This window comes from Epinephelus moara, chromosome 10 (assembly GCF_006386435.1).
Source record: "Epinephelus moara isolate mb chromosome 10, YSFRI_EMoa_1.0, whole genome shotgun sequence".
NCBI lineage: Eukaryota > Metazoa > Chordata > Actinopteri > Perciformes > Serranidae > Epinephelus > Epinephelus moara.
In genome coordinates this window covers 32,896,517-32,914,650 of record NC_065515.1, presented here as the reverse complement: position 1 = coordinate 32,914,650, position 18,134 = coordinate 32,896,517, and the positions used below count along the sequence as shown (strand labels likewise).

At 41.4% G+C, this 18,134-nt stretch overlaps 2 protein-coding genes across 3 annotated transcripts in view; one reads left to right on the top strand and one right to left on the bottom strand.

The window, feature by feature from the left end:
* LOC126396169 (prostaglandin E2 receptor EP4 subtype-like) overlaps nucleotides 1-10,552 on the bottom strand; it is a 34,432-nt gene extending 23,880 nt beyond the window's left edge. Inside the window, exons 1-2 of the mRNA XM_050054014.1 lie at nucleotides 10,378-10,552; nucleotides 3,928-4,019 (exon numbers count right to left, since the gene is read on the bottom strand). The gene's annotated coding sequence lies outside the window, so the exon portion shown is untranslated. The remainder of the gene's footprint in view (nucleotides 1-3,927; nucleotides 4,020-10,377) is intronic.
* LOC126396170 (disabled homolog 1-like) overlaps nucleotides 1-18,062 on the top strand; it is a 20,749-nt gene extending 2,687 nt beyond the window's left edge. For both annotated transcript variants that reach the window (XM_050054016.1, XM_050054015.1), the window contains 8 exons: nucleotides 4,321-4,460; nucleotides 10,264-10,362; nucleotides 10,943-11,074; nucleotides 11,182-11,280; nucleotides 11,358-11,405; nucleotides 11,509-11,571; nucleotides 12,409-12,499; nucleotides 16,951-18,062. In XM_050054016.1, coding sequence (XP_049909973.1) covers nucleotides 4,321-4,460; nucleotides 10,264-10,362; nucleotides 10,943-11,074; nucleotides 11,182-11,280; nucleotides 11,358-11,405; nucleotides 11,509-11,571; nucleotides 12,409-12,499; nucleotides 16,951-17,369 — 1,091 coding nt within the window. In that variant the 3' untranslated portion in view covers nucleotides 17,370-18,062. The remainder of the gene's footprint in view (nucleotides 1-4,320; nucleotides 4,461-10,263; nucleotides 10,363-10,942; nucleotides 11,075-11,181; nucleotides 11,281-11,357; nucleotides 11,406-11,508; nucleotides 11,572-12,408; nucleotides 12,500-16,950) is intronic.
* Nucleotides 18,063-18,134: the final 72 nt, after the last annotated feature.

The following is an 18,134-nucleotide window of genomic DNA, read 5'->3' as shown; positions in this document are numbered from 1 at the left end:
GGGGGGGGGGGGGGGGTGGGGGGGGGGGGGGGGGGGGGGGGGACGGACCTAAATGTTCATCTTTTACATTTTTTTACTAATAGTATAACTACTATTATTTTGAAATTGGAAATGCACTGATCCAGCCTTTTCAGTTTCGATACCGATCCCAATGCTGTGGCTTTGAGTATCAGCAGATACCCGATACCGATCCGATACCATGGTTGACCTAAAAAGCTATATACCTTTACACGTAGAACAGAAAAGACTAGAGGCATCAGGCATTGATGACTACACAGTTCTTTCCTAAGATAAAATGAAACAAGATGAAACAGATTAATGCAACAATGAACTATTTATTTTTAACAAAAATAAACAATTGTGCAACAGCAGCTGAAATACCTCCACACAGCAGATTCTCTCCTTCGCTCCATGACATATGACGTAGCTCACGTCACAATAGCTTTAAAGGGAAAGGATCGCCTTAGGTATAGGTTGCATTGTCCGATACCCGATCCATCTATTTTGATGATATTGGGGCCGATATTCGATCCAGATATTGGATCGGTGCATCCCTATTTGAAATATTACATAAGGCCACAACAACATAACAACAACACAGCCTACTAAATAATAGAGAGACTTTTTATCTGGGTTAGTTATCCAGCGTCACATAAACCCAGAAATACACTGTATCGTTATAATATCAAAACAACAAAAGTTCTCTGGTGCCCACATAGCGACCACTACACCACTGGGAGGTGGGTATGTGGAAAGACAGAACATGAAAAAAAGAGTTTGTGTTGAAATCAGCAGGAGGAGAGCTTGTTATTGTTACCTCTAAGCAGCCGGTGGCTGCAACGAACAGACCACGGAGGTTGAATTTATTTATAGCGTAAAGCGTTCAAGCTCTATTCAGTAAAAATTAAGCTTGCCTAGGGCACCAAATGTGCTAGGGCCGTCACTGGCGCAGACCTCCACCTTCCCACAATTTTAACAAAAGTAAAAAATAAGTTGTGTATCAGCTGTAAGATTGGGATTGGCCCATGCTACACCCTTTTCAACAAGTTTTTATGACAGTTGGGCCTGTCGTTTTTTGTAATCCTGCTGACAAACAAACGAACTAAGTCAACCAAACACATAACCTCCTTAGTGAAGATAAGCAGAGGCAAAATTAAGGATAAATTAGCACTGATTTTGCTTTGATTTTGACCCTTCTTTTGAGAAAATGTGTCTATTATGAGTTCCCCCAGCTTTATGGAAGTTCAGTACTTAATAACTGGAGTACCCCTTTAATTCACATTAATCTGTAAAAGGGAATTCTTTTTGTTTTAGTTTGGTGACACAACTTTGTGTGAAGAAATCACTAACATGGGGCTATTGGATATATAACTTTGAAATTAAACAGTACACTGTTAGAACTACTGTACTGTCCAGTACAGTACAGTCCAGTATCCAGTACAGTACAGTACAGTACAGTACAGCACAGCGTGTCCTCTGGTCTGATGACTGAGTTTGTTAATATCTGATGGGAAACGGGAGCGTTTTCAGGTGTTTGTTTTGTTCTTCCTTGTTCCTCCTTCATGCACCGCTGGAGGGTGTCCAGCTGTTCCAGCTGTTTGAGGAGCACACTGTTGATGTCATTTGTTGAGTTCTAACATTGGTATCTTACTGGAAATCCTTTCACACGTCTCCAGGTTCATGTCAAACCAGATAAACGTTGATGTGGTGTGAATTACAGCTCGTGAATCTCCTCAGGTTTCTTCATTTTCAAACAGCTGCTTTGTCGTCAAAGCTGTTTGTTCTCGTCTCTGTACGCTTCAGGAATTTAAATCTTACACAATCCACTTTACACACTTCTCAGACACATTAACCACCAGCCACCGTGAGCAATGATGATTTTAGGAGAATATGATCGCTCTGAGAGACTATATTCCAATTCTGTTCCTATAAAACCAGCAGTAAACCTGCTCAGTCACACTGTTACGATGAAATACCGGTGCGAGGATTGTAAAAGCTGGTGATGCCTCTGAAATCAGACGCTGTGTTCTAGACATACCTCAGTTGCTTTTTGGTGTTTTGAGTAGAAAGTCATTTGTTTGTCATGTAGCCTACACCGACTTTCTGGACCTGAAGTCACACAGTAGTGTACAGTAGAAGAAATGTAACAGACTGCAAATAAAGAGCAGAAAACCCAACAATGGCCAACAGCAAATACATCCACTCTCAGCTCGACCAGTGATTTAGAGTTTTTGTTAGTTCACTAACGTATGAGAGCCTGAACATGCAGAGCTTTAAAAGTGACCACAAGCATCTTGAACTGGATTCAGAATTTGATGAGAAGCAGATAGAGACAAATCAAGAGAGGTGTCACATGGGAGCTTTTAAGAGACTTGATCAAAAGACTTTCAGCGGCACTGTGGAGCACTGCTGACTTGCTTTGGTTTAGTTTGGTTTGGTTTATTTGCAGCACTTGGGTGTATTTATAAAATCCAACATATCAGACGTTGTGTGTGATAGAGTAATAAAGTCCTCGACTTAAAATACCTCTCAGACTTTCCCAGCTGTTTCCTGAATTTGATCCAACCTGTCAAATATTTTCCACTCATTTTGGCCATGCCCAATGATGGGACAATTTTAGGGCAAGATTTTTGAGACATTTTTGTGCATGTGTAATAAAACCATAGACCCAGAGCCACAGTTGGCAATATTTGGTGTGGCCCAAAGAGATCTGGGTCTCTCCCGAGCCCAGACCCATGCTTTGGCCTTTTCATCATTGTTAGCAAGACGTCTCATTCTTTACAACTGGAAGTCTAACCCGTCCCCTCTGTTTTAACGCTGGGTCAATGATGTCATGGCTCACTTGGAGTGGGAAAAGCTCAGATATACCATTCAAGGTCCGTCACTGAATTCCATAAAGTGTGGCAACCATTTCTGGACTATTATAATAATGTCTATGCTTCAAGACATGTGATTTATTGCCTATGGAAATGTAATAGTCTTGGGGAGGGGCGGGTTTGGATGTTGTGGGTTCAGAGCGTATATGCTCCATGTTTCTTGTTTCTTGGTTTTTCTAAAAAAAAAAACAATAATAAACTTATTAATGTTGTTTATCATGTCATTGCCAAAGACCCACCAACTTTTAGTAAGCAGGTGACCAAAGAATAATAAAAACAAAAAACGGGAAAACTTTACCCATAACAGCAGAAAATACATAAAAATTTCAGTCTGGTAAGAACGTATGCCAGACGCCGCAAATTCACATTATAAAACAAAAGTTGCATGACTTATGATTTCTTTCACCGAAGACAAAGTCCATCTGGATTTGATAAGAGTGTTGCAAGTTTTTGGGAGGCAGAAATCACTTTATTTATGGTGCGAACATCAGTGAGTGCAAGAGTAAAACATGCAGTGAGATATCAGTGTTACGCGATCCTGCAGCCATCATCTGTTCTATATCATGTATCAGGCTTTTATTGCAAAATATTTTTACAAGGCCTTCAGTCAGTCCTCTCTAACGCTCCTCCATGTAACGGGACAGAGATATGTTCGCCAGTTGTCTGTCACAGAGGGATATACCCTACTAAAGTTTACCGTCGTCAGCAGAATATTTATAACCCACTCACACAAAAAATCCACACTCAACACAGCAGTGACAAGTGGGCATAACAGGAAATTCAATGCCTGAGTGAAAATACAAATTATCTGTCATCACACCAGCAGCCTGTGCTCCAAAAATGAGCTTCTTAGGGGTTAATTTTAAAAGTGATTTAGCTTTTGATGATCACTAGCTCAGGTCACTGACTTGTCTTTTTGTTGGACTGTGAAATGCAGACGTGTATTTGTGCTGAACATTAAACTAAACGGTGACTAAAAGTCAGTAAACTCTTACACCACGTGAATGAAGCTGTTTAAGAGCCGACCTTTGTTACAGCAGTGCATACTGACATTTCCATAATCGCTGAATTATGGTTTTCATTCCAGGAAATGAGATGAAACATTGACCAAAGGATCAGTCAAACGCTCGCTCAGCAATTTGCCTACACACACAGAAAACACAAACACTGATATACTTGTGCTGATTATCCATTTGCTCACACAAACATTATTGACACAGAGAACACATGTACTACACTCTATACTAGCATGCGGGCATTACAGTAAAAGACAGAAGTGTAAACATATTAAAAACATAAATATACATGTACTTGAGTCAGATCATGACACAAACATAACTGAGACACAACTAACACAAATATACACAGACAAGCATGTCCCTCCTCTTACACAGATTAATCCTCATAGTTTGACCCCTTTATCACTCCTCTTTGTGTTTCCCAGGAGGAACCAGGACACCCAGTGACACCACATCCCGTTTCCATGGAGATGGGGTTCGCTACAAAGCCAAGCTGATAGGTGTGGACCCAGTACCCGATGCCCATGGGGAGAAGATGTGCTGGGACTCTATGATGAAGCTAAAGGTAGTCGGTCTGTCTCGTCACGGCCAAAACAAATGTACTGTCTGTCTGCTCTTAATCAGAGCTGGTTAAAAGTCAGTGACATGATCCTCTCATCCTCCACAACCTCAGTCATTTTATCAGGACAGATAATTAAAGGTAAACATATCACTGATAACATATGACCAGTGAGATTAATGTTGCATATACTGAATGAGATCATTATGGAAATAGATGATGTCCTATTTCATACCAGTGGAATTAAAAAATTCCAGACACTTAACTAATGAAGGCTGCATTAAACAATCAGTCCATATGTTTATATCAACATATTCTATCCAAAGACAGTGTCTATAAAAAGTAGTTCAACCCAAAGTCAGTGAAAGCAGATTTGATGTGGCTTTTTAGATGCTGATCAACAGAAAAGTAGCCTTTCATATGAAAGTGAGAATAGGTCTTCATAGGATGTAGGATGGAGTTGACCAGTCCAGAGTCTAGATCTTGGTCCAGTCGAGCATTTGTGACTGGACTGAGGATCTACCTTAAAGGGACGTTGTGTAACATTTTCAGTTGTTTATTGGCAAAAACTGATGTCTGCATTCATAAATATGTCATCACTGGTATACTATTACCTCCACCAATAATAATTTCGTAAAAGGAGAATTTCGGATTTGTTTGTACATTGTGCGGGTAAGTCGTCTGTGGGGTTCCATTATGTTTCGCCATCTTGAGAATACACCCGCCAGCAAGGGACATACAGCACCGCCTTCGGCGTTTTGGTTGAGAGCCAGGCCAGCGCTGCGTGACTGAGGAGCTGAAGGAGAGGAGCAAGAGGCGCTTCACTACTACACTGGCAAATTTGAAACGAAGTCCCACTCTTTGAGCATCATGCAGGATCATGCATATGCAGCATCATGGGAGACGGAATCCTTGTCGCCAAGAAAGCGCAAAAGGGAATAGAAAAGGCAGCGTGACCGGCGAATTAAAAAAACGAAGGCCCACATCGGGGTAGTCTCTGAGGGAGAAAGGTAATGTAATCACAGGCCAGCGCCGCTGTTGGCTGTTAGCCGCTGTTAGCGGCCAGTCGCTAACAGCGGCTAACNATTATGCAGCATCACGGGAGACGGAATCCTCGTCGCCAAGAAAGTGCAAAAGGGAATCAAAAAGGCAGCTTGACCGGCAAATTAAAAAAACAAGGGTCAGCATTGGGGTTGCCTTTCCCAGGTGGAGAGAGCTGCTGAAGGAGAAAGGTAATACAATCACAGGCCAGCGCCAACAGTGGCTAACAGCGGCTAACAGCCTCATCCCTCTCCTCGCATCACTGCACCGCTGTGAGCTGTTAGCCGCTGTTAGCGACTGGCCGCTAACAGCGGCTAACAGCCAACAGTGGCGCTGGCCTGTGATTGCATTACCATTCTCCCTCAGCAGCTCTTTCTACCTGGGAAAGGCTACTCCGATGTGGGCCNGTTATCATAGCTTTTTGGTACACAGCGGCTACAGTTGTTGCAATACGTGTTTGAAACAGTGAGGCGCTAGAGTGCGCCATCTGTTTGAATACAATATATGATTTCAATGTTAGATGGGAGAAATTCCTACACACTGAGGCTTTAATGATGATAATGATTTAATGATGCTTTAATGTTGTGGCACGGTGGTGGAGTGGTTAGCATTGTCGCCTCACAGCAAGAGGGTTCCTGCTTCAAATCCAGGGTGGGGGTTCGAACTCCAGGGTGGGAGTTTGCATGTTCTCCCTGTGTCAGCGTGGGTTTTCTCCAGATTATCCAGTTTCCTCCCACAGTCCAAAGACATGCAGGTTAATTGGTGACACTAAATTGTCCGTGGGTGTGAATGTGAGTGTGAATGGTTGTCTGTCTCTATGTGTCAGCCCTGTGATAGTCTGGTGACCTGTCCAGGGTGTACCCTCCCTCTCGCCCAATGTCAGCTGGGATAGGCTCCAGACCCCTGGGACCCCAAAAAGGATAGGTGGTTATGGACAATAAATGAACATAAAAACATCATTTTCCATCATCTGAAATTGCCTGACCAAATCACAAACTAGTAGCACAATTACATGTTCCAGTTAGAGCAATGGAACATGTGACATAGCGATGAATAACTGAAAACTGTGAACAAACTGCATCATTGTACAAAACAAGAAAAACATGTTGGCCAACGCTGTTCAATTAGTTAGTTAGTTAGTCTTAGTTAGCCAATATCCGCCAATACCGATGACATACCGATATTATCAGTATGTTGGCCGATTCTCATATTTCATTTTAAAGCCTATATTGGCCAATACCGTTGACGTGCCAATATTATTGTGCATCCCTACTCAGTAAGTCTAAACCAAACTAGACTATAACTAAACTATCGACATAAAAATAGTTCTAAATGAGCATTCACAAATATATTTTAGCTCAAGATGGCTCCTCTGCAGCGGGCTATTTATGATTATTTGGTACTAAAACATTGCAGCGTTGGCAGTGAAAGCAAACAAATCTGTCCAAGCACTGTTAAATTCTGCATTTCCCTCTGAGAGTTTTACTTTTATGGATTTGGAATACATTGCTAGCCTAGCTACGAGCTAGACTCAAGACTAGGCACTGCTCTTGGTTTGGCAAAATTTTGAGGAAAAGTTCACCAGGCCGTAGACATATGATGCACATTTTAGTGAAATTTTTTGTCAAAGCCACAGAGAACCACTGGAGAGGGGCTAATGAGCCACATATGGCTCCAGAGCTACAGGTTGCCTTCCCCTGATCTAGACAAACAAGGAGCGGCTATGGCTCAGGAGGTAAAGTGGGACGATTGGCTATTCAATCCCCAGCTCCTCCAGTCTGCATGTTAAAGTGTTCTTGGGTAAGATACTGAACTCCAGTTGCTTCCGATGGCTGTTCCATCAGTGTGTAGTAGCAGTGGCAGGTGGCACCTTGTATAATAGCCTTGGCCACCAGTGTGTGAATGTGAGCATGAATAGTTGAATGCGACTTGGTTGGAAGACTAGAAAGGCACAACACAAGTTCAAGTCCATGTACAAGTGTTGCAGGTTTCGCCATTTTAAGGTCAAGGCGTTTTCTATTTGAAACAGCAGGAAAGGCCAAAACTGCTTTTGATCGACTTGTTGATCTTTGAAAATGCCTCAGCGACTCTCCTCTTTATGGTCATCATCTCAAACCTGCCTCACATTAGACAAACAGTTGTGACTGACAGGTCACATCTCAAGTTGCTGTAAATCCCTCCAAAGCAGAGGAGGACCAGACACATCTGCCAGAGCAAATAAAACACAAGCTTTCAGAGTCGTCTGGTTCCCAGGCTACTTTTTTGGTAGATCCATGTCAAAAAAGCCCCATGAAGTCTACTGTGATTGAATGTAAGACAATGAAATACGGTCATTTCATAGGCACACCAGTACAAAAAAATTTACCTCAGTATCAGGTACTTTTCTGGGGGTATAAACTACAGCATTTAAACTGAGTTCCTCAAATCAGAAAGGAGTTATTGGAAAATTCTTGCCGTAGAAAGGGAGGCTTCATGCGTCCTGACCTGTTCATGACATCGAGCCCTCTAATCTTACAGGACTTTGCGCAATCCAGAGGGAGTGCATGTCTAGTGATATGCAACAGCTTTCAAAAAAGACAAAAAAATAGAAAATAAAATGATAAAACAGATGTGGTCCACAGAGGCCGAAGACATGTCCAAAGAATGCTCCTAAAACCCAGATAATACTGGAATATCTCACGTCTAACGCGGGATTAATACTTCTGTGCTGAATCGACGCTGTACCTATGGCGCAGGCTCTGCATCAATGTAGAGCCTATGCCATACCTTACGCTGTAGCCTGACATGCACCTCCCCAGAAATGTAACTACGCTTTGCCACGACAAAGACCTCCTGTCTATTTTTGTAAGCTGAAACCATTTCCTTCGGTGGAAACAAAGCTTCTTTTTTTTTCACAGACAAGAAACAATAAATTGCGTAGACAATAAAGCCTCCACAAAATTGCATTTTATGTCTTTAGTGAGATTTATCCTTTGGGAATTTATACTTTGGGATTTATCCTGGCTTCATATGAGCAGAGGAAATCTTCGCTATTCACTAGGTTAATTTATACAATGTAAAATACCATAAGCTTGTGCTAACAATGTTAGCATGTTATATTTGTTTGAAAAATGTGTTTAGTATAAGACAGTTGTTTTGTCAGTGAACCTTGTGAGTTGTAACGGAGCCCAAATTTGTAATATTACCTTTGTTAAATTTTGCTGCTGTCTCTGGCTTCACATGAGTAGAGAGATGTTCGCTACCCGCTAGGCTAATTTATACAATGTAAAATGCTATAGGCTTGTGCTAAAAACATTAGCATGTTGTATTTGTGGGGAAAATGTGTCCAGATAAAGACACGTGTTTGTCTGTGAATGCTGCGAGTCATAGTGAAGCCGATTTCTGTACTTGTGTTTGAAATTGTTGCTATAGAGCGTGCCAGGGCTGACGTCAAAACCCGGAAGTTTAGCATCACGCTGGTTCCCGGAAGAGAAAGGGAATGTGATTTTTGCATTGTGTTTTGGATTATGTCAGAAAATAAGCTCTGTGGCTAACACAAGTTTATGATACTTACAGGTTTTGTTCAGCGAGATAATCTTCACATATGAACACCTTTCATACCGCATTTGAAGCTTAAATGCGATCGCCAGAAGTAAAAAGCTAACGTTAGGCTTTAACGGACTACATGACTACTCCACGGTCGCATGACTCTTGACGTCACCGCCACTAAGCTTTCAACTGATTTCGGCCGCTTTATTTTAAAAACATTGTATAATGGGGAAATCGGACTGTTTAAGCTAAATAAGAAGCTGTAATGGCGGACTGCCAGCACTCTCGCCTGTTCGGGGGTGATGACGTTTAATGTCCCCGACAGGGTTTGTAGTCGTATTGAGCAACTTGTTAGCAACCGCCTTTTTTACGACACGTAAAAGCTTCAAAATTCACAAGTAGGGTATTTACTGACGTGTTTTATGTCGTAGAACAAAACCTGAAACTCGCTTAAGCTTTTGTTAACCACAGACCTTATTTGAGGCATTTTACCAAAATCCCATTCAAAAAACGTATTGACTTTTAGACGAGAGAACCGGAAGTGCTAAAAGCGCTAACAGAGTTCCGGGTTTACTGGCACACTCTATTAAACCATGTTTAATGTGTGTTTTGAATCAACTAAACTTTACAGCACTTCACAGAGACCCCACCGCCAACTAGTGTTTTGGAGGTGTAACTGCAGAGTGACACAGACACACCACCACACAAGTAAAAATGCTCACAATGTGTAGGCCATGTGCGTAGGCGAGGGTCTGAGGCACAAGTATAAATCCCACTTTAATCGTAAGATGATTCACTTGGAAAAGGGCCTATGTCATTCTAAATATCCAAACAAAAAATGCTGTTTACATAACCCGTATCAAATTTAGAATATTGTCATATTCAGAATAATTGTGGAATATTAGCGTGCATGTAAACATAGTCACTGTCATCAAACTAAGCCTTAGTCAGAAGATTTGGTGCCCCCCTGGTGATGATATCAAAAGAGGACACTGACAGCTAAAGGTTACGAAACACTTCAGCATCAAAATTACAAGTTCAGATATAATGAGACAATCAAGAGGGGACTTAAGTGTTCAGTCAGTTACAGAAAAAAAAAATCTCAATATAAATCATCACCAGTCTAAACATTAGTTTCACTTTTGGATGTGTCTGCTACCACGCTATGAACTCCTCTGACTGTGCTCCTGCTTTAAACCACTCAAATCTATTTTTTTTCTTTTGTCTTTGTGTGCGTTAGGGCTTTCAGGAAGCGGCAAGGAAACAGGGGAAACACAAGCAGAGAGTTTGGCTGAAAGTTTCCTCCAGCGGCCTGAGAATCCTGGACGAAAGGACCGGGGTGAATCACACTCACCCTCCCATAGCTCTTTTTCTTCTCATTGTGTTGTCCTGTCGCTGAAGCGCCCCCCTCAGGCTGATGGTTGATCTTGAAAAGTTTGTGCAACCGCAACAACCATCGTGGTTTTCCAGTGGACAAAAATACTCAACTAATGCCAGATCAGTTCTCAGGATTCCTTTGAGAGGAAAAGCAGAATATTTATACAACTGACATCAGGATCAGAGACATAAAACTGGTCCCCCAATACTGCAGTGCTTTCAGGTTTCAAGAGTCTAATAACTGAACAGTTTTGTATATTTCTGCCACATTCAACAAACTAAACTGCAAACTAAGATCTAGAAAACTCCAAAGCCAAATGTTCCCTTACAAAATGCAGAGTAACAGAAACTGTTTGAGATCAGAATAATGACAAAATAACTCAAATCTGGCTACATTTTATGGTTATGATATCTTAATTTCCCCTTTTTCTTGCAGTAATTATAGTTTTCTGTTCCTCCATCATTTGTATTTATTGCTGAGTATTGGTCAGGTGGTCAACATAACTAAAAAGTCTAAATCCTCTTTATAATCTGTGTTTCAGGCTGTGCTTCAAGACCATGACAGGAGCAAGATCAGCTCCTTAAGGAAAGATGAGTCTGACCCCAGAGCTCTGGCCTACGTCTACCAACACCAAGACACCTACTGCCTCTTCTACATCAAGATGGCCAACCTGGTGACAACACAGAGTGCTACATGTCGTTTTTGTGCTGTAAATGTTGTTTGTCACCCTGCTGTGAATGTGTTTGGTGCCCAGTGTGATGTTTTATCCGTGTTCATCAGGCAGATCCGGTCCTGGCTGACATTGGGGAGGTTTGTCAGATTGTGGATGAGGAGACGCCGCAAGAACCTGCAGAGGCACTGACACAAGTCATAGAAAATGTGTGTTTATCAGTGGGGCTTTTTTTAGTGCATGGGTTCTGAATTAGACTGCGTTTAATTCTATTTGTTTTTTCCAGACCAGCTCTTTACTGCCTCTAAATGACATCTCAGCCCCTCCAGCTGAGGTAAATCAAAGAATAAAAAGATGTTTAACTGCCCCCAAATCTTTTGATGAGGTTCATCACTGAACATCTCTTTTGAGTGTACTGAATGTGCTGTTATTTTCAGGGACCAGCTTTTGAGGAAGTGTTCAGTCCACGTCCGGATTCTTCATCAGGACCATCAAACCAGGTCAAATCAACAAAACACAACATATGAATGTTTTTGAACATTTTTACCACCAACAGAAACAATAATCAGTTGACAATTCAGAGTGTCAGTGTTTTCGACTCAAATAAAGATGTCTGAATTTGACCCTGACAAAAAACAAACAAAAAAGAAAACAACAATATTCTGTAGAGATAAGAGAGCAGGGTTAACACATAGTGTAGAGCAGAGATACTGAACTTCTTCTTCCCAAGGGCCACTTCTGCAAAAGGACAGGAGGCCGGGAGCCAGTTTAACAAACAATGCTAATATTTATCAAATAAAATGATTAAACAAGGCAAACCCAGTCGCAGCAGCCCCACACAGGTCCGGTGTATACAAGGGAGTTTGTTGGATTTGAGGACATTCAAGACTTAGCCTACACCTCTTGCGGAGGGTCCAGTGGATCCTCCCCTTTCACTTTTTTTTTTTTTTCATTTTTGTGATCAACCCAGCACCCTATCATGGGCTGAATCTGGCTCACGGGCCCAGTTTATTATCACTGATATAAAGGTTTATGGCAAGTAACCTGAGTTAGTTATCCAGCTGCTCACCTTCTAAGATCACCAACACTGTGAATAAACCAGAGGAGTCGACGCAGCATTTCTATTTTAGTTAGGCCTACATTTTTTGTCATTCATGTCCATTAACAGTAGTCAACTATAAATGTGGCTCTTAACAGTGAGAACACAGTAACTTATCTACAGCTTAAAAAACAGTCAGCTAGCCTGACTGGTTGAAATATAGGTGAGTGATCAGTTCAAATGTATTTTACTGTTATTAAATACATACTGCAGTGTCTCTCTGTTTCTCTTTCTACAGGCCTCCTCCAGGAATGAGCTGATGGAAGTCTTCTCTGTCCAGATGGAGGAGCCTCTGATGCCCAGTCAGAGCCTATGCACCACTCAGCCAGGTGAGTTTCAACATGAGATTGGGAACCAGTTGCAAAAAACACCTTTAAGTATGAACCTTAAAGCTTAATTTCTCCTCAGTTGAGGGAGTCACACTGTTGCAGAGAATCCCTTAAAAGGTTTCCTTTATCAAGGAAAAACTAATTTACTGTTTTGAAAGAGATTTTACAGAGGTACAAGTTTCCATGGGGATTGTTTGTTTGCTTAGACTAACATGTGTGATGCCTGTTACCATCTCACAAAGTTGTCTTGTAGTTAGATAGTGTAAAAATAGCAGAGGAAAAGAAGACAAGAAACCCATATTGGTCAAAGGAGAAAAATATACTAAAAAGATACTAGATACTTCTGGAGGAGTACGATCATAGAAAGCACAAACTACAAAGTAAATTTGATCCCCTGCGCTGAGGCTGCGCTGAGGCTGTTTTGCTGGGGTTAGCCATGACTGGAACCTTTCACCATGTATGATGTGAAACATTTTGTTTGTAGAGTTAGTTGGGGGCGGCACACAGCCTGGGTGGAGGTGCTACCTGAGAGGCCTGAATCAGGGCAAAATAATCTCTCTCTGTTTTGCTTGGTCTCTCCCAACTTTCTTCCATATTTCACTACATTTTTAAAAATGTATAATGCATGTTAACATTACTTTTTCTTTACGTAGTTCCAGCAGTATACTTTCACAGGTGACTATGAAAAGCCAACAAAGCACAGTACACAATAAATGAAGCCATTAATCTTAAGATTTTTTTTCTTTGTAATTATTGTGGCAAACATTACAGAATTGTGAGGTTTTTTTGACCAATTTTGATGCAATTTGCAAACTTTTTTTTGTAATTTTGCAATGAATTGCGATAAACTGGACTCAGGTTGACAAGTGCACTTCCTATTTCTCCCCTTTTTTCCTGTCACGGTCAAAACATTATAAACAGAGAGGAAGGAAGTTATTTCAAGTCACATTTGTGAAACATCTACTTTAGTTTGATTCATTTGTAAAGGTAACTGGTTTGAGAGGTTTGTTCGTAGGCTTGACTGGATTGTGATTAACAAGATCGGACACACATGAAGAACCTAAATATGTTGTTAGTACAGTCCTTTTTTCCATCACATCAGAGGGAGGATTCCTACAGAGATCTGACTCAGAGGTTATCAGCTTAATACCGTCATCATGCAAATAAGTATCATTAAAAACACCAGGCTGTTCCGCCATAAAACTACAGGAACATCAGCCCAACACTGACCACTTCCCTTCTCTAGATCTTGAGTTGACCCACTGTTGGCATCTCCCTTGTGTTTTTCTGAATCAGAGCACTAACACCTTTACAGTGTGTCAACACATACACACACAGATGTCACACTGTGGTACTGAAACTGTGGTTAAGATGACTGAAGAGCTGTGGGACCGAAAACATTGTTTACATCTTCACTGAACATTAAATGACAGTATTTCAGGCTGCAGCAGATACGAACTTATTTAACTATAATATACTGCACATTATATATCATGAGATGAGATCAGGCAGTAAATAAGAGAGAATAAATGAAGTTGGAGCCATACACTGATGCTGTACCCTACAGCTCTCCAGCTGCTGTTCCTCAACTGACCTTTGACCTTTGACCTTTGACCTTTGACCTAGCGGTACAAGAGAAATACACACAATGTCCTTTAATGTACACAGTATTTTCCCATGATCTCCCTGTTCATGTTTAATATCTGCTCTGGTAGGGAGTAGCATAGTTCCCATGGTCGCTGCTGATAAAGAGCCGCTCTTTAATATTACAGAAGAATGTGTGTTGTGTGTGTTTACTGTCTGACTGAATAAATAATCTCACAGATTTACTCTCAGCACATGCTCAGTTCCCACACTGACAGATTCAATTATCTGTCTCAACCTCCTCAAGAAACAGAATGATAAAATCACCATGTGTGGAATTACAGAAACAAGCAAGAGTATAAACATTTTTGTCTCCATAATGAGTTAAAGTGTGAGCAGGTGGCAGTTTGATGTTCATATAAAGCAACAAAGGTTTGTGGTGATGTAATGTACGCCTTCGACATCAGAGGCCCGAGTTTACATCTACATCCTGTCTGTTTGTTTTGGTCCTTTATTATCACTCAACGGTGACAGTGACCTTTCCCTGACCTTGAAGAAGTAGTTTTACTTACATAAATGAACCACACATTGACATGTACTACAGTTGGGATGCATGGATTTTAGAGGAATAACCAAACAATTCTTACTTACTTACTCCTCTTCATCCCCTATGGGACATATGGCTTCACTGAGCTCCTTCCATTGCATTTGATCCTTGGCAGCATGTTGAGCCTCTCCCCATGACAGGTTCTGCGCCAGGTGGTTTTGGGCCGTCCAGGTTTTCTCTTGCCTATTGGTTCCCATCTTAGCCGACTTTCATGATCCGGCCCTGATCCATTCTTAGCACATGACCTAGCCATCTCAAACGTCTGTGTGTGATTTCTTTGGTGATGCTCTGGCTACCTGTTTTCTTGTACAGTTGAAGGTTGGAGATTTTGTTTGGCCAGAAGATGTGGCACATCCATCTGAGGCATCCATTGTGAAAGGCTCACACTCTCAACATGTCTGTTTTGACCACTCGCCAAGATAATAATCAAATCAAAAACATTGCCATTTAGGAATTCCAAGATTGCAACTAGGGTTGCAACTTATGTTAATTCTCTAAAATCTGACATAGGAAACAGAAAAGTTACAAATGAATATCCATCACAGTGTCAAAATGCCAAAGGTGTCTGCTTTAAATGGCTTATTGTTTGACCAATGGACAAAACCAGTTCTAGAGCTGGAACTAATGTTTGGCATGTCTTCACAATTAATGGTGTTTGACCTTTTGGAAAATTTGTTTCTTTAGTTAGACTGAAGAATAGCATTCTCATATCTGTTCATTAGCCAGAGCTTGATTAGCCTAGCTTAGCATAAAGACTGGAAACAGGTGGAAACAGATAGCCTAGCTCTGTCTGTAGAAAACAAAATTCTGCCAACTAGCGTGTTAAAAGTTCACCAATGAAACAGTGTATGTTTAATCTGTACATAAACTTAAAGTGTTTGAACAACCAGTGTTTTTACAGGGTGTTACGAGCTTGAACTATTTCTTGACACAGACTTCCTGAAGTTTTGTCATCAGACAAGCCAAGTAGACAAGCCAAGACGATATTTTGTCAGGAGTGCGACCAAACATTTAACTAAAATGGAGGGAGTCCCTGTTCCTCTTTGTCTGTCTGTCTGACTGTCTGTCGTTTAATGTTTTCGACAACAGTTCATTCAGTTGACTTCATACTTGGCTGGTGTATTGCTGAAAACTCAAGGAAGTGCAGTGTTGAGTGTGAGCTCTTGAGATCCACAGGTCATATTTACTAGTAATTTGTTGTTGTACACTGTGTGTAGTGTACCAAGAGGGGACTCCTAATAACTGATATACCCCTGAACAGCATGCTGGGTACAGCTCGCTCTACGTTGCTAACTATGCACTCAAGAACAGATGAAGAAAGAGAGGCCAGAGATATTACATTGTAGCAAACACAAACATTTCAGGCATCAATTAGTGTAACTTTTAAAGTGAACCCTTTTGTTCCAGGAAATAGCTTTGACCCAAATAGCTACCTATAAGTATACTCTATGTAATGACAAGTGTACTGCTCAGGACCCAAGGAAGTGCTGTGTTGAACGTGGAGTTGTTTAGTTAAACTGTTCTCGCTAAAACTTCAAGCAGCTGTACCAGAGGCCAAGCGATCAGCCCATTCGAGCCCGGTCTCAAGCCGAAGTTGTTGAAATCCAGTGCTTGGGCAGTGACTTGCGGCTTCAGAAACCAACAAAAAAAGGCATCCTTTAATGTCGGCATGATGCGTAGCCGATTGCTGTTATAGTTTAAGTGCCTGGCGGCGTCAGGGGAAACGCAGCGACTGTCAGAATGGGGCAGGCATCAGGGGGAAACGCAGTGGGACAAAGACAAAAGTTAAGGCAGCAAATGTCCAAGTGCAGCAGGCGGGAGGGGTGGTGGATGGGTCCAAAAAACACCAACTTTCAGAGAGCAGTGTTTACATCCCGTATGATTCTAAAGCCAAACCCTGTTCCTTTTTCCTAAACCCGACCACATATTTTTGAAAAAAAGTCAATTTGCGGTGTAATACAGACGTAGTGCCTTTATTTTGAAAGTGACTGTATGTAAACATTCAAAGACAATGCATGTAACAGGCAGAACTTGACACGGTGTCCCAGAACATCGACAACCAACGCAGACAGGGTACCTTGCATGTCGGATGTGGACGTGGAAAGTCCATGACCAAAACATCATATGTGACGAGGTCAGAATGACAATGCGTTGTCCAAATAGGCACTTACATGAACGTGCACAGTCCTATTTATGTGTAATTGTACAACCGGAGCAAAAGTTTTAAAAACCTTCTATATTTATGTTCTTCCTTTCTCAGAGTCTCCAACTCCACCTCCACAGCCAATGCTCTCCGCCTCTCAGATCCTCTCCATGTTCCCCGCACAGCCAGTAGGGGGCTCTCCATACTCCTCACCCCCATACTCTCCCACCGCCATGCCCTGGGGCCAGCAGGGGCCTCTGGGAAATCAGTGGGCAGGTCCAGCTGCGGCGCCTTGGCCCACAATGCCAGGCAGTATGGCAGCGTGGGCACCAGCAGGCATGGCAGCGCCCCCTGCAGGCGGCCAGATTCAGGCTAACGGCCCTCAGCCAGGAGTCATGGGGCGAGGAAATGCACCAGCTTCACCAACTGCTGTCAACGGGTACCCTGCCCCTTTAAACTCCTTCTCCGCCCCTGCTGGAGCAACAGCACCACTGCAGTCAGTGACGCCCATCTTAGACTTGGATCCCCTCCTGTGATGAACTGGTTATAACTGAAAAAAAAAAAAAAATGAATTGCTGCTCATAGAGAACCACTCAAAAATAATTTCAGTTTAATTTCTGGATATTCACTTTTGTCTTTATTTACACATTTAATCAAATAATTGTGTTGCTGCTATTCAAGAAAAGTAGAAGATGAAAACAGTCCAACATGTCAGAGTTAAAGTATACTGCCCCACAAAGCCTAAGTGCAGTTAACTACATTTTTGGTCAGAATTGAGTTATAAGTAAAAATGAACTCCTTGATATCTGTTTTATCTTGTGACAAAGTTTCAGAGTTCAATTTTGCTTAGTTTTAGAGAAAAAACAGTATAAAATTTGCAGTAACTACAAAATCTGTCTCAAAACCAAACTTTAAAACCATTTTTCTCAGTTTTACCCTTTGCGTAGTTACTGCACTTAGGCTTTGTAGGGCAGTATAACATGTCTGTTTAAACTGAATTGCTGCTCTTGTTTCTCATAAAAATAATTTATGAAATCATCTAGTAACTATAATATAGATATCAGCAATTGATACTGGTCATGATCTATTTCTGCTCATTTACAGTCTTATAAATTTTATCTGATACCTGAAATGACTTGTCCTTTATTTTGTGTCTACATTACTTTGCTTTTTCTTTAATAAATTAACTTGCTGTCTTATTGAAAAGTTTTGCTCATCTCTTGCACATGCAGAATAAAATGAAATACAGATCATATATAGAAGCTTGCTTACCTTTACGTTGTTGCTTTCTTTTTCTTTAG